At 36.0% G+C, this 13,572-nt stretch overlaps 1 protein-coding gene across 2 annotated transcripts in view; it reads right to left on the minus strand.

Annotated features, from left to right (window-relative positions):
* Positions 1-13,572, minus strand: part of Ppwd1 (peptidylprolyl isomerase domain and WD repeat containing 1) — a 21,168-nt gene continuing 7,596 nt past the window's right edge. For both annotated transcript variants that reach the window (XM_021208246.2, XM_029544053.1), the window contains 7 exons: positions 12,542-12,989; positions 9,851-10,041; positions 7,259-7,448; positions 4,465-4,646; positions 2,807-2,888; positions 1,916-2,098; positions 1-507 (listed from right to left, as the gene is read on the minus strand). In XM_021208246.2, the coding sequence (XP_021063905.1) occupies positions 364-507; positions 1,916-2,098; positions 2,807-2,888; positions 4,465-4,646; positions 7,259-7,448; positions 9,851-10,041; positions 12,542-12,989 (1,420 nt within the window). In that variant the 3' untranslated portion in view covers positions 1-363. The remainder of the gene's footprint in view (positions 508-1,915; positions 2,099-2,806; positions 2,889-4,464; positions 4,647-7,258; positions 7,449-9,850; positions 10,042-12,541; positions 12,990-13,572) is intronic.

The raw sequence follows: 13,572 nt of genomic DNA on the forward strand, positions 1-13,572 counted from the left end.
TTTGAAAGGGTATTTTATAATATTAAGGAACTTTTTATTTTTTTTCTTTTTAAAGACCACTGAACATAAAAAGGTATTTTTTAAAAAAAAGAATCCATTATTTAATACCAAGTTTGAGTCATAATAACAGAATTGACCTATAAAATGTTATTTGCCTCAATTTAGTGTGTTTCAATTTGTTGCCCCTGAGAATCACAAATAGTCCAAAAAAGGCAGTGTTTTCAAAAAAGGCCTTTAAGTAAAAATACAAAAATACAGTGTTTGTCTTTTAAAACATGATTTACATATTCAGCAAGTTTTAAACTTCCAAATGTGAAACAGTCTTTTATTATAAATCCTCTTGTGAATGTAACAAAATCCAGTTTACTTGACAGTGATATTTATGATGCTGACATCCTCATAAGGCTTATCAGTTTTGGGATTGACTTTAACATTCGAAATCCTCTGCACAACTTCCATTCCTTTAGTCACTCTTCCAAACACAGTGTGCTTATTATCAAGCCAAGGCTATATTGAAGAAAAAAAGAGGAAAATTTTGGTAAACTCTAATTTATGAAATCATATCCACTGAGTGAACAAATGAGAATTTAAATGTCACTTAATTTTAATACATATTGATAATAAAGTGCAATACTTTGACAATGAATACTCAGCTTTAAAGTTGTTCTGAGTTTATACAGAAAAGATAAAAGGTACTTCTGTAGTATCCGTTGGGGAGTAGACTGCCCACCATAACAGAAAGATGTTAAGGTTCCTTGCATAAAAAGGCAGAGTGCTTACAACACCTAGCATGAGTGCCACCAACAATAGTTAAATAGTACTGTTTAGGAATTATCAAGGAGGAAAAGAAATTGGCAGAGTTTTCCTTTTTAAATTTCAATCTGGTTGCTCAAATCACTAGGTGAGGATATGATACCGAAATTTTAATTAATTTTTGTAGTAGGCCAAAGGGAGTTGGAAGATATCTACCCAGTAGTAAGTTACTTTAAATGGTTTGAAAATAAGACTCCGATGTTTTCCAAAGGAATGTCTCATGGGAAGCAAGACAACCTGGAATGGTTCAAGAAGACTGTACTTTGGCATAATTCAGAAGGTGCACGGTGGCTTTACTACTTAACTTGATTTTTATCCAGTTAAGTGTTTCTTTCTCATCACTGAGAACTGGGAGCACCAACATAGAAAGTACTGTGAGTGTTACATTATACTATGAGCCTGGCAGATACTTACAAATCCTTTTCCTTTATTGTTTGGTGTATAATTTAGTAAACACTGCGTATTTTTCCTGCTTTTGGAAAACTGTATAAAAAGGAGCTGAGTCTCATCAGCTCTACACTGCACATGGCAGGCTGGTATGATACGGCTCAGCACTAAAGTTTTTGTCTAGAATATGACTGATTATGACTTACATTCTTACAGACAAAAAAAAGTGAAGATTTGGTTTTAAAATTGGTAAATTACAGTCTTAATTTCTCTAATCAAAGGATGAAGCTCACATCTACAACCCCAGCATGTGACAGGCTGATGTTGAGGTAGGAGAACTGCAAGTTAAAGGCCAGCTTGGGCTTGCTTATGTATATGACTTTGTCTTAATAGAAGTAAAAAGCACTAAACATTCGAAGGATGAGGAAATTGGCCACTACAGGTAAAATAATTTCTTTTAGCCTGCAAAAAGTTAGTAGTGGCAGACTGGAGATGAAACTCAAGTACCCTAAATATCTTATTTCCTACTAGACAGAAATAGTGTTTTCTAAATTCAGTTGTTACATAGTTTAACTTTTCATCTCTAAATTCTTTTCATCTTCCATGTGGACAGATAAAATAGTATGAGAACTGAATAATGCAGATACCCAGTAAAACTCATATTCTCAGATGATAAACCATTAACCTTAATTTATAGATAATGTATTATACTCACCGTTGGTACTACTGTTATAAAAAACTGGGATCCGTTTGTATTTGATCCAGCATTGGCCATGCTGAGTGTGTATGGTCTGTCATGTCGTAATGTTGAGTGGAATTCATCCTCAAACTCTCCTCCCCATATGCTTTCTCCCCCCATACCAGTACCTGTTGGATCTCCTGTCTGAATCATGAAGCCCTGGTAACAGAAAGTATAAAAACAATACTTATTTTTTTAAATATGTAATCTGGGTATATGAGTGCACTGATCTCTCTATCAAGAGAGATTTGTAGTCAGTGAAATCTTCCTAATTCCTTAAATTATTTCATGACTATATTAACCACATAGTAAGTTTGAATGTTAGATTTCCATTGCTGAATCACTACTTATTCAACTAGTGACACAAAAATGCAAATATCTTATAATGCATTATCTTTCCCTAACAGTCCCCAGAAAGTTACAGGATTTATAACTTTAAAATCTTATCCAACTGCTCTCATCCTCGTCCCTTTCCATCCTCAAATACTCTGGCTTTCCTAGTGGACCATTTTTCTAGCTTCATCGGAGCTTTAGTATCTGATTTTTCCTTTTGCCATTTTGACCTACCAGTAACCAATCACTGTGCAATGCTGTGTAAAATTCTGGGACCAAGCTCACACTCCCTCAGGTTCTCAGAGGTGCATGTCATTATTCCTCTTCAATTTTCCAGATTTATTTCTTTATTTAGCTACTAGGTCAGTATATATTTCTTGACACATTCTTTACATTCATGACCATTCACTCATTTTGGCTTCTACCATCCATTTCTGTCTTCTCTTTTAATAAAGTAGCATGTGTTAAAGAAGGATTCATGAGACTTAAGCTCCTGTTATATAAAAACATACATACATGAGATGTATAATTTACCTTAATTATACGGTGGAATGTATGCCCATTGTAATAACCGTTTCTGCTATGAACACAGAAGTTTTCCACAGTCTTGGGACACCTATAATATATTACAAATATGAAATTACTGAGTTTTTTTTTTTTTAAGTTCCATTTTCTAATGTTCTCAAGATCTTCTAAACACATCAGGATAGTCTTTCATAATCTGATCTCAGGACAATGACAGTGGGAAGTGCGGGTAGTGTATTCTCATGTTCTATCTTTACACCATGTCTTATTTTGATGATAATGGCATTTCAAGATCATTTAGCAGTTTAAAAACCCAAAGACAGCCCCTTAATATACACACATGCAGCCAGGAATGGTGGTACACGCCTTTAATTCCAGCACACAGGAGGCAGAAGCATGTAGAACTCCGTGAGTTCAAGGCCAGCCTGGTCTACAAAGTAAGTTCCAGGACAGTACACAGAGAAACCCTGACTCGTCTCAAAAAACAAAACAAACAAACAAAAAAAGATACACGCATGGTAATACATATTTCTGGGAAAAAATAATTTTCTTATAAAAACAATGTTATAGTTCAGTGATTCCTGCACTTATTTATAGAAATGGCATCTAAGTTTAATCAACTTTAAGTGACAATCATTCACTAAGAATATGAAATTTAGTCTATTATTAATCTCATGAAATTATTTCCTGATTTTTTTTCATTATTTCACAATACCTCTCAGATCTGAGGATAAAAAGGGGAATCAAGAGAATCTTGCCTCAAGTACTCATGTAACAGGTTCAAAAATGTATATTTACCAAGAAGTTGAAAAAGGACTGTTCAAGAATCTGTAACTGCTTAGTTCTTTACTTAGTACCAAATTATTATATTCAAAATAAGCATTTTTGATTGAGAACATTATAAAAGACATCATCTCTTTTAGATCCAGGAAAGCCAGAGATAATCCTATTATATTTGGTATTAATAATATATTTTACAAATATTCTAACTGTACATAAGACTTTTTTTTTTTTTTTTTTTTTTAGTTTCTCGGGACAGGGTTTCTCTGTGTAGCCCTGGATGTCCTGGAACTCACTCTGTAGACCAAGCTGGCCTCGAACTCAGAAATCCGCCTGCCTCAGCCTCCCAAGTGCTGGGATTAAAGGCGTGTACCACCACTGCCCCAGAAGACTTTTCAACTATAGAAATAATTTAAGTCCTTATGTTGTTAATTGGAATTCACTTTTAAAATTGTAGGTATCTAACAAATACCAAAAAAGAAAAATTATTATCCTTACCTGAAGAATTTGCATTGGGAGTAACATCTACAAAAATCCCCACAAACCCCATCTGGACCTTCAGTTACTGGTTCCAGTGGTATACACTTAGGTATCTTTCCAGTTCCCTCCAGTCTGCCGTTTGTATGGTGCTGTCGACTGAACAGGGCCTGTGCACACAACTGTCCTATCACTGGCAGCACTATCAGAGCCAACATATTTTGTCCTCACAATAGGCTGCATTAAAACTGATCTCTTTCTCTAGAAGAACTTAGATATCATAATGTTAAGGATTAAATGTTTTATGCAAACAAATAATTCAAAATTCATGGAGGCAACAAATTTAAGTTACACTCCAAATATACTCATTGACATTGGTATTCATGTAAGACAACAGAGGTTATACGTACTCAACAGGAAAAAGTTTGATGTGAATGTCCCCCATGCTTGTGTGGACAATGGCACTGTCTGAAACTCGCTTTGGCCCTTCAGCTTGAGTAGCTGCCATGACTTCTTCTTTAGAAGGTTTCTCATTAAAAACATCTCTGTCAGAATCTGCACTTTTTGTATCTTCCGGTTCTCGTTTAGTAAACTGAAGAAAGAAAATGTGAGCAGCTGAATCAAACAACTTACCAAGTAAAATCTTACAAATAAAATTTTACTTTTTAAGGAAAGTAAGAATTCACAACAGACCCAGGTTAACCTCAGAAAGCAGGAAAGTAAAAAGGAATTGTGGGCTAGGGAGGGGTATAGTGGGATACAGGTGACATGAAAGGATAGAGGGAGCTTTAACTGTGGAGAGGGAGGACATCAATACCAAAGGAGAGGGAGAAACTTCTTCATCCACCTAAAAGTACACATATAACACATATAAGTATATGTGTATACATGTATAATTTAAATGAAGTTATAAAATTTGGGATGTCAGCACTACTCCCAAGAACCATAGTATATGTATAAATCTATAGTTTAAATGAAGTTATACAATTTGGGCTGGCAGTGCTACCTCCCAAAACCATACTCAGTACCAGATACAAGTTGTGGGTCACTGGAGCCCAAGAAAGCACCCAAACAGTATAGGCTATTGCTACTGCCTATGGTTGCCTCTCAGGAGAGGCTGAAGTTAAGTCACTTTGGACACAGGACTGAGGATCTGAGCTAGCTCTGAGCTAAAAAAGCCTCCAGCTAAGGGTGAGCTTTCAAAGTACTGGAACGAGGAAAGCAACCAACAGTCCTACCTCGCTGTGACACTTAGGATCTACAACAATGCTCAACATGCATGACATCCCTAAGGGTGTAATAGTGGCACGCATATCTTGGAGGAGCCACCAACTGTCTAATTGCACATAAGGCTCACACAGAGGAGGGAAATCATGTCCAGTACTGGAAGCCCAACTTCCTGAGGTAGGTGGTCATGGATCTTACAGGAGAACCTTAAACCATCAATTTACAAAACTAGCATAATTTCTAACTGTATTCTAAATACATATCGTTATATCTACAGATAAGTAGAGCTGTCATTCCGAAAAACCAAGCAAACCCCTTCATTTTGCAACAGATGGAAATCATAAAAAAACCACTACAATATAATGCAGAGAGCAACTGATGATATAGTGTCCAGCTCCAGTGAATACATCTGCAATGTAAGCCTTGTACCTAAGGCTGAGAGCATGGAAGAGGTGGAAGGGGCAGTAAGATTGAAGGAACCAGAGGCCAGGAAATCTATAAGATTATAATTCCCAGAAATGATAGGGTAGCATCACCCATGATATCTTACCAATATGGCTATCGGAATAAGACCTGAATAATCACAGTACCAATAGACATGCTAACATGGAATAAGGGGGTCTCTCAGGTTCCCAACCTTAAAGAACTGAGGAATGTTGAAAGCAAGAGAAATAGTTTTCCCCAGAGATGAATCCTCTACTTGGTTATCCAATACCAATTAGCTCTGAAATCATATACATGCAAGTAACATTAAAAGAACCAATTATACATTTATGCATTTACATATATATATAAGTATATATGTGTAATAGCATATGTGTGTGTGTGTGTGTGTGTGTGTGTGTGTGTGTGTGTGTGTGTATAGTTTATCAATTATGTTAGCTTGAACTCCTCACAGAGGCTTACAATTCAGAGACATCAGATGAGTGCACACTCCAACAGGTCAGCCATTTGATTAAACTTTATGCACATAATAGTGAAGCCATAGTAGTCTCTATTTATTAACTTTAAATCACCTGGAGGAAGAAAGCAGTGTCTTAGATACCCCCATTTCTCCCAACATGTTAAAGATTTTAAAGCTGAGCCTTTAAGTAGAAGTTGAAAAGAAAAGTGACTGGAAGAAAGAATATCTAAAAATAGTTAAAATAATAATAATTACTACAAATAGACTAAAACTAGTCCGGTTAGTGTAGCAAATGAAAAGGAAAACGGCTAAGGCCACAGAGGTGATAAAAGCCAATTATAGACGACTGGGAGTCCTATTAGATCTGAGAAAGTTGGCTGTAGTGTCAAGGATATAATGCTAGGGCAGGACTCTGTACTTTACACGATCTGCCTAATGGGAGTGACTGTTGGTAAGCAATTTAGAAGACTGAGCTTAGCTCAATCTTAGTATTGCCCTCCCAGTGCTAGGGCCTGATCCCAGAGCTCTGTGTATGTGGGGAAAGTAAATGATCACTGAGCAACAATCCCAACAAGTGACAGCTTCCTTCTCCAGAGGAGGGAAAGCTCTTTCAGGAACATACTGCTCTACTATACACTGGAAAGTCAAGGAAATCCATAAGTGTATTCCATATGCATATAGATATGCATATGTGTATACATCTCTAAAGAGAAAGTAACTGTGTAAGTTCTGAGAAATTATGTTCAAGTGAAAAGTTGAAAAACAAAACATCTAAAAATCAAAAGTTAAAAACTGTTGTAAATATAATTATGAACATAATTATTAGTTTCTTATCTTAGCACAAATAGTAATAGAAGCCAGATCAGAAAGATTTTAAGCCTAAAGGGAAAGAATGCAGAAATACTTAGAAATCAATTCTTAGTTTAAAATTCTACAATATTAGTGTTGAAGGCTGGTGTTTCAGGTGTTTAGGAAGTTTGCTATCATTGACTACATTCTGTAAGAAAATAAAACTCCCAGCAAGGCTGGGAAAAACACTAAATGTAATGGCCACCTCCAAGAGGATCACATACCATGTAAAAGCGATTCTTTTTGAAAGATGTACAGACTATTGTTGGGTCAGCTTGAATATTCTGAAGAACGGGGTTTTCAGAAGCCTTCATCTCTATGGTAGCTGCAGCTCGATGCTTTTTGGCTATTCCCTGAAACAAAGCCAGCTGCATCACTCTAATATTTTCTTGCTTGCCTAAGATCCGCACACACCTGAAAAATACAAATAAACTTACTCTAATACAATTGCCAGAATTAGACTGAGAAGAGAGCTCAGTGGATAAGTTGACTTGCAGGCCTGAGAAATGGAATTTGGACGCTTAGTAGCCACATAAAAACCAGGCAGGCTTACCATAGTCCCAGTGCTTTGGACAGGATCCACAGGGCAAACTGGCTAGCTAGACTTGGCAGTAAAATTATTTAACATCAACCTCTGATCACCTGCATTCATGTGCAGACACACCTGTACAAATGCATTTGTATTATACAAACATGCAAGGAAAAAAGACCCAGAAAGACTTCCAATCATACCAGCTTGACATATGGAAATGAAAGTCAACTATCCTGGGTGAGGTATTTGGTTCCCTGTGTAAAGGCAATGCTGCTACACCTGACAACATGAGTTCCATCCCCAAGAACCACAGGGCAGAAAAAGTGAGTTGGATCCACTAAGTTGTCTCCTTGACTTTTACGAATGCACTGTGGCATGGGCACCCATATCCCAAAATAAAGAAACATATGTAAAAATTTAAGTCAACTATCTGTTTTTTATATCCAAAGGACTAATGAAAGGTATCTTAAATATTTCTCTACCTAATCGTCCCCACAGTATTTTAAGTTGGTAGGTATTACTAGGTCAAGAAAATCCAATCATCAAGAAAACAAAAGGCTACAGACTTGAATACTTGCAGAATATTTATCTGATAAAGAACAGTTACATATCACATACGAAGGATTCTTAAGATCAACAATAAAGGCAACCAAGAAAGTGAGAATTGCTTCAAAGACCTTAGCAAATACGTCAGATATATACAAAAGGCAAGTTAAGTATATGGAAGATATTCCATATCATATATCAGGTGGAAAAACAAACAAGAACCTAGAACATATTAGAACAGCTAAACCCAGAACACGGATGGATAGTAAATGCTTGGAGCAACAAGGATTGCTTAGAATACCTTAGTGTAAACAATGGGTAGGCTTTAGGTGATGTGATATGTCAATGTAGGTTTCTATTACTTTGCATAGAGCTGTAAGAGCCATCAGAGAATATATGGAAAAACTGTACCTTCTTCCCTTTTTTGTTGTGAGCCTACAACTGCTTTAAAAGTCCTATTAAAGATAAAACAGACTTTGGGGTGGGGAAGATGGCATAGTGGCTAAAAGGACCTGAGTTCAGTTCCTAAGGCCCACAGCCATGTAAGCACAAATCAGTAACTCTGCTGAGGGGAAGGGAGGAGGGAAAGGCAAAGGCAGGCAGATCTTTGGAGCTCACTGGCTAGCAAGTCTAGCCAAAATAAGTGAACTTCAAGTTCAGCAAGAGACACTGTTTTAAAAAAAAATTAAGGTGAAGTGCAACTCCACCTTAACAGTTAACTTGATTTCTGGCACATGCACACACCCACAAATAAAGCAGACCCAAATCAACATTAATGCAATTATCCTCTGTACCCACAGGTTCTATAGCTTAGATTCAAACTTCAGACTAAAAATACTTTGTTTTAAATCATCTATACTGAACATGTATACAATTTTTCCTTGTCATTATTCCATAAACAATATAGTACAACATATATTTAGATAAAATTTATAGTTTGAATTATGAGTAATCTACACATGATTTAAGTATAGTAGTATATGTACTTTAATATGAGGGATAACTTGAATATCCTTAGTTTGGAATCACAAGGTATCCTAGTACAAACCCCACGCACACCAAAAGTTGAGTGTAAAGTTTTAACCTGTTCCTATTATTATTATAACTCTTTAACAAGTTTTCAATGATCTTATATTACTAAGAACTTCAAGATTAATCTATTTATATGTAGGAATGTACAGAACAAGAATTTTCTCAAAATATTCTCTAAGTTCTTTTGCTTACATTCAGACATAGTATCTGATTGTAGATACTCTGTACTAACACCAAATGGGTTATTCGCACAAAAGACTTACTGTGGTTTCATGCATTTTAGCCCTGCCTTTATGTCTAGCAGGATGTAATGCTGAATTCTGTGGTTAAAATATTTGGCAACATTCAACACAAGCCTGGATAATTTAAATCAATAAGCAAAACACAGACTGAACTTTTTTTAAAAAAAAAAAAAAAAAAAAAAAAAAAGAAGAAGAAGAAAAAAAAGAGAAACTGTGCTTCCCCCCAACTTTGAAACTATGCATATCTTCTTTCCATTTATTTTATAAACACGAGTGGAAACTTTTTACATAAGATTATAAACAACTGAGAGACCACAGAAAGATCCAGTCAAAACATTTGATTAAGTTAAGGTTTTTGGGACCTTTTCACTCTCTTTGGAACCAACAAGACTCTCATTGTCCCCCTGATGGGGGAAAGATCCCCAATAACTGCATCTAAAATACATATATCATGGAGAACCTACCGATTCGTTTCTACATTTATCACTTTAATGCCCAGCATCGTTCCGTACAGCACAAAGTGTCCGGTTTCATCAAAAACGATGTTAATTAATCTTACAGCATCCACTTTCTCCAGCTCCCGTTCTACAGCCATTCGTCGGCCAAATTCCATGTCTGGTAGTTGTTGCCTCATCTGTTGCAGTTCAGTAAACATCTAGGAAATAAACTATGCATTAACAACATAACTACATACATATATACTCACAAGTGCATATATAAATTTAAACTGAGCACTAAATAGAAAAGGTACACATTGAAAGCCAGTAAGAATTTGTAGTCACATAATTTTAGAGGCATTCTAAACCCTATAAACAGGAACTTAAAGAAGACTTCAATCACAAATAGCTTAAGCCCGATGATGTGGGTTGTTCCTGGCTGTAATTCCCTCAGTCTAAATTCAAAGGCAGCAGCACTGTGAGCTCTATTCTAGCCTGGCTACGCAGTGAGTGTAATCCAGACTCAAACAAAACAACATACAAATAGCAAATCTGTATTTCAGGGTGTATAGCTTACTTAAGTGCTTAAGGCCCTGGGTTTGATCCTTATCAACCCCTACCCCCAAACACACTATACTAAGAGTTATTGATTTTTCTAACTTAATAAACAAACACACTAAAACAGTTGGTTTATATAACTAGTACTTTCTTTACAAAAATGATACACCTGCCCTTTAGAAGCCTCAGAGTAGCACTTTCAATGAAATATAATGCAATTTACATAAGCAATTAAAATTTTTAATAGATATATAAGGGAAAAAATGGTTTATTTTATTCAACCTAATAAACATCAAATATTACCATTTCTATAAAAGTTAACAAATGGAAAAATTTTTATATTACTGTTTTGGAGTATTCTACTTTTGGCTCATGTCTATTTGGTCTAGATACAATAAGGAGTCAAGATACATGGCAGCTGGTCCTGCTAGTCTATACCTGTAATCTCAGCATTTGGGAAGATGAGGCAGAATAGCCTGAGCTATACAGGAAGTTCCAGGCCAGCAGAGATGACAGGGTATAAACCCCTTTCCTCACCTCCCACAAGCAAACAAAGTGAATCACTTAAATAGTAGCAGTTCATAACAGGCAATTCAGCTACACATAGCCTGTGAAATCCTGTGTAAGAATCATGAAAAGAAAATATGATAAATATTAAATTTTGTTGAATAACTTGAAAAAAAGTTATGTGTGTAGTGTGTATTTATGTGGGTGCCTGTGGGGGCCAAAAGAGAATGGAATATCTCTTGGAACTGGAGACACAGGTAGATATGAACTGTCTAACATGGGTACTTGGCAACTGAATTTGGGTCCTACGCAAGAACAGTAAAGCACTCTTGACCAATGAGCAATCTCTCCAGCCCTGTTGAGTAACTCTATCTTGCTATATCAAAATTAGGACATCAGAAACTGTTTGAAGTTATTTTGACATGAGCAGTTAATTAATATTAGATGAATGTGTTTAGAAAACAATGGTTTTTGGGGGAACCCTTTATAGCTTGGAAATTTGGTTTACTTTTGATATTTAATGCACCATTTTCAAGATGTGGGTTACATCATTAATATACTTTGTGTTAGTATTCCAAGAACCTTACAGAAGATAGGATCTTATTATTCAGCATTTCAGACATGTGGAACATCAGATGGTAGCTAACACTTTTATTATGGATGATAATAAGCTAGACTTACATCTCATTTACTTATATGTGTTTCATGATTATGTTAACTAAAATCTCAACTTTTTCTAGACGATGAAAAATAAATATACAGAACTACAAAAACAAGAGGTATCTTAAACGTTTGAGTCATGAATACATGATCTTAGAGTTCAGTGTTCATGTCTCTAGGTACTGCTTATTTATGTGCCCAAATTTACCTAGAATGCTGGACTACTTTTTAATAGTGGGAGATTCATGATTATTTTTGCTGAAGACTTACTTAGCTTTAAAGATATAAGTTCTACAGTCATCTATCCATATAAATACATTTCATAAATATCCAATTTGGTAAACGCCTCAATAGAATCTTTTTACGATATTCTGGCATTCAAAGCTTGGCCTCTGTGATTCACAACTGCACTGACACACGCAATGATCCTGAATATCTCAGCTAATAAATACTAACAGATAAAACCTCACATTCAATCTCTGTTATACTAGACTAGTTAAATAGTCTCAAATCACTGCAGTTCTTCCACTCCCTCTAGGTAGCCATCTCTCAAATCCAAAAAAAGCACTCCGCGGAGTGTGGAATTACTAATTTCTATACACACATTTATACTTATGTTCGGTATTGCAAATAATTAGCTTAACTGACACTTGGTTTTCTTTTGCCAGTATTGCAAATAATTAGCTTAACTGACACTTGAGGTTTTTTTGCCACATTCTCATTCTGAATCCCAACTTCTGTCATATGTTTACTCTTGATCTCCTCTTGTCACATCAGTCCTATCACCTCAACAAATGCTGAGAATAATGAAGAAATATCACATGATCAACGTAGAGAAGAGCATCAATGCAAGATTAAAGACAACTGAATTGTACCTTTAATGTGATAAGAGAAAATAATCATCAATATGTATCTATGTAGAAAAATATTCTTTATGAAATTGCAAAACATAAAGACTATTAGAAAAGTAAAATCTGACTTAATTGCACTTACACTTAATGATTCATCAAAGACCCTCATGAGTTTTCCAGTTAAAAACCTGAAAATTCTAACTTTTCTGTCTGATCCAATGGTTGCTATTTTCTTCCCATCAGGTGAAAAGCATATGCTGGTTGGATATGCCTTACACTTGGCAAATTCATATAAATCTGTGTCTGTTTTATACTCCCAGTTCACATTTTTAGGGAATTTATATTCATGCGGCGGTCCAGTCCAGTACTCAATCATTCCGGATTTGTCAGAAGACACCACTGCTTTGTAAACTGGGTTTAGTCTTATTTGAGTAAGAGGGAATACATGGAGTTTGTCAAAAATATGAAGTGGCTGGTTATCTCCTCGACCATCATAAATGAAAATTTTTCCTGTACTCTTCTCAGAAGCAGCAACTGAAGATATGGCATCTCCTGGGCAATATATCCACTCACATTGTCCAGGAAAATAGCTAAAGCCGTTACAAATTGAGAAGGAGAAAAAGGAAAGTCAATACAATAAGCATCCCTCCGTAGCCCATCATTCAAATCAAAATGCTCTGGCCAACCTTTAGGAAGTTTGTGATTCTTTGCTTAAATGTAAAAGACAGGGAGGAACTACTCAGAATAGATACGAAATTTCTCTTCACTCTTTTTTTTCTTGCAGTACTAGGAATGGAATCCAGGGCCTTTTGCATACTAAGTACTTGCTTTACCTCGAAGGTATACCCAGTCCTGAATTCCCTCTTTCTACTGTCACCAGTGTAACAATAACTATGATGACACCAAACCATAAGAGGAGAATTGTGTACTTATTTTGTTTGGGTAGTTAGGAAATAATCATATCTGGGCCTTAAGGTATTCTGAGACATTGAGTATCTAACAGTTTATATGTAAACCTTTTTTTTTTTTTTGGTTTTTCGAGACAGGGTTTCTCTGTGTAGCCCTGGCTGTCCTGGAACTCACTCTGTAGACCAGGCTGGCCGTGAACTCAGAAATCCACCTGCCTCTGCCTCTCGGGTGCTGGGATTAAAGGCGTGCACCACCACGCCCGGC

Source organism: Mus pahari, chromosome 11 (genome assembly GCF_900095145.1).
Source record: "Mus pahari chromosome 11, PAHARI_EIJ_v1.1, whole genome shotgun sequence".
NCBI lineage: Eukaryota > Metazoa > Chordata > Mammalia > Rodentia > Muridae > Mus > Mus pahari.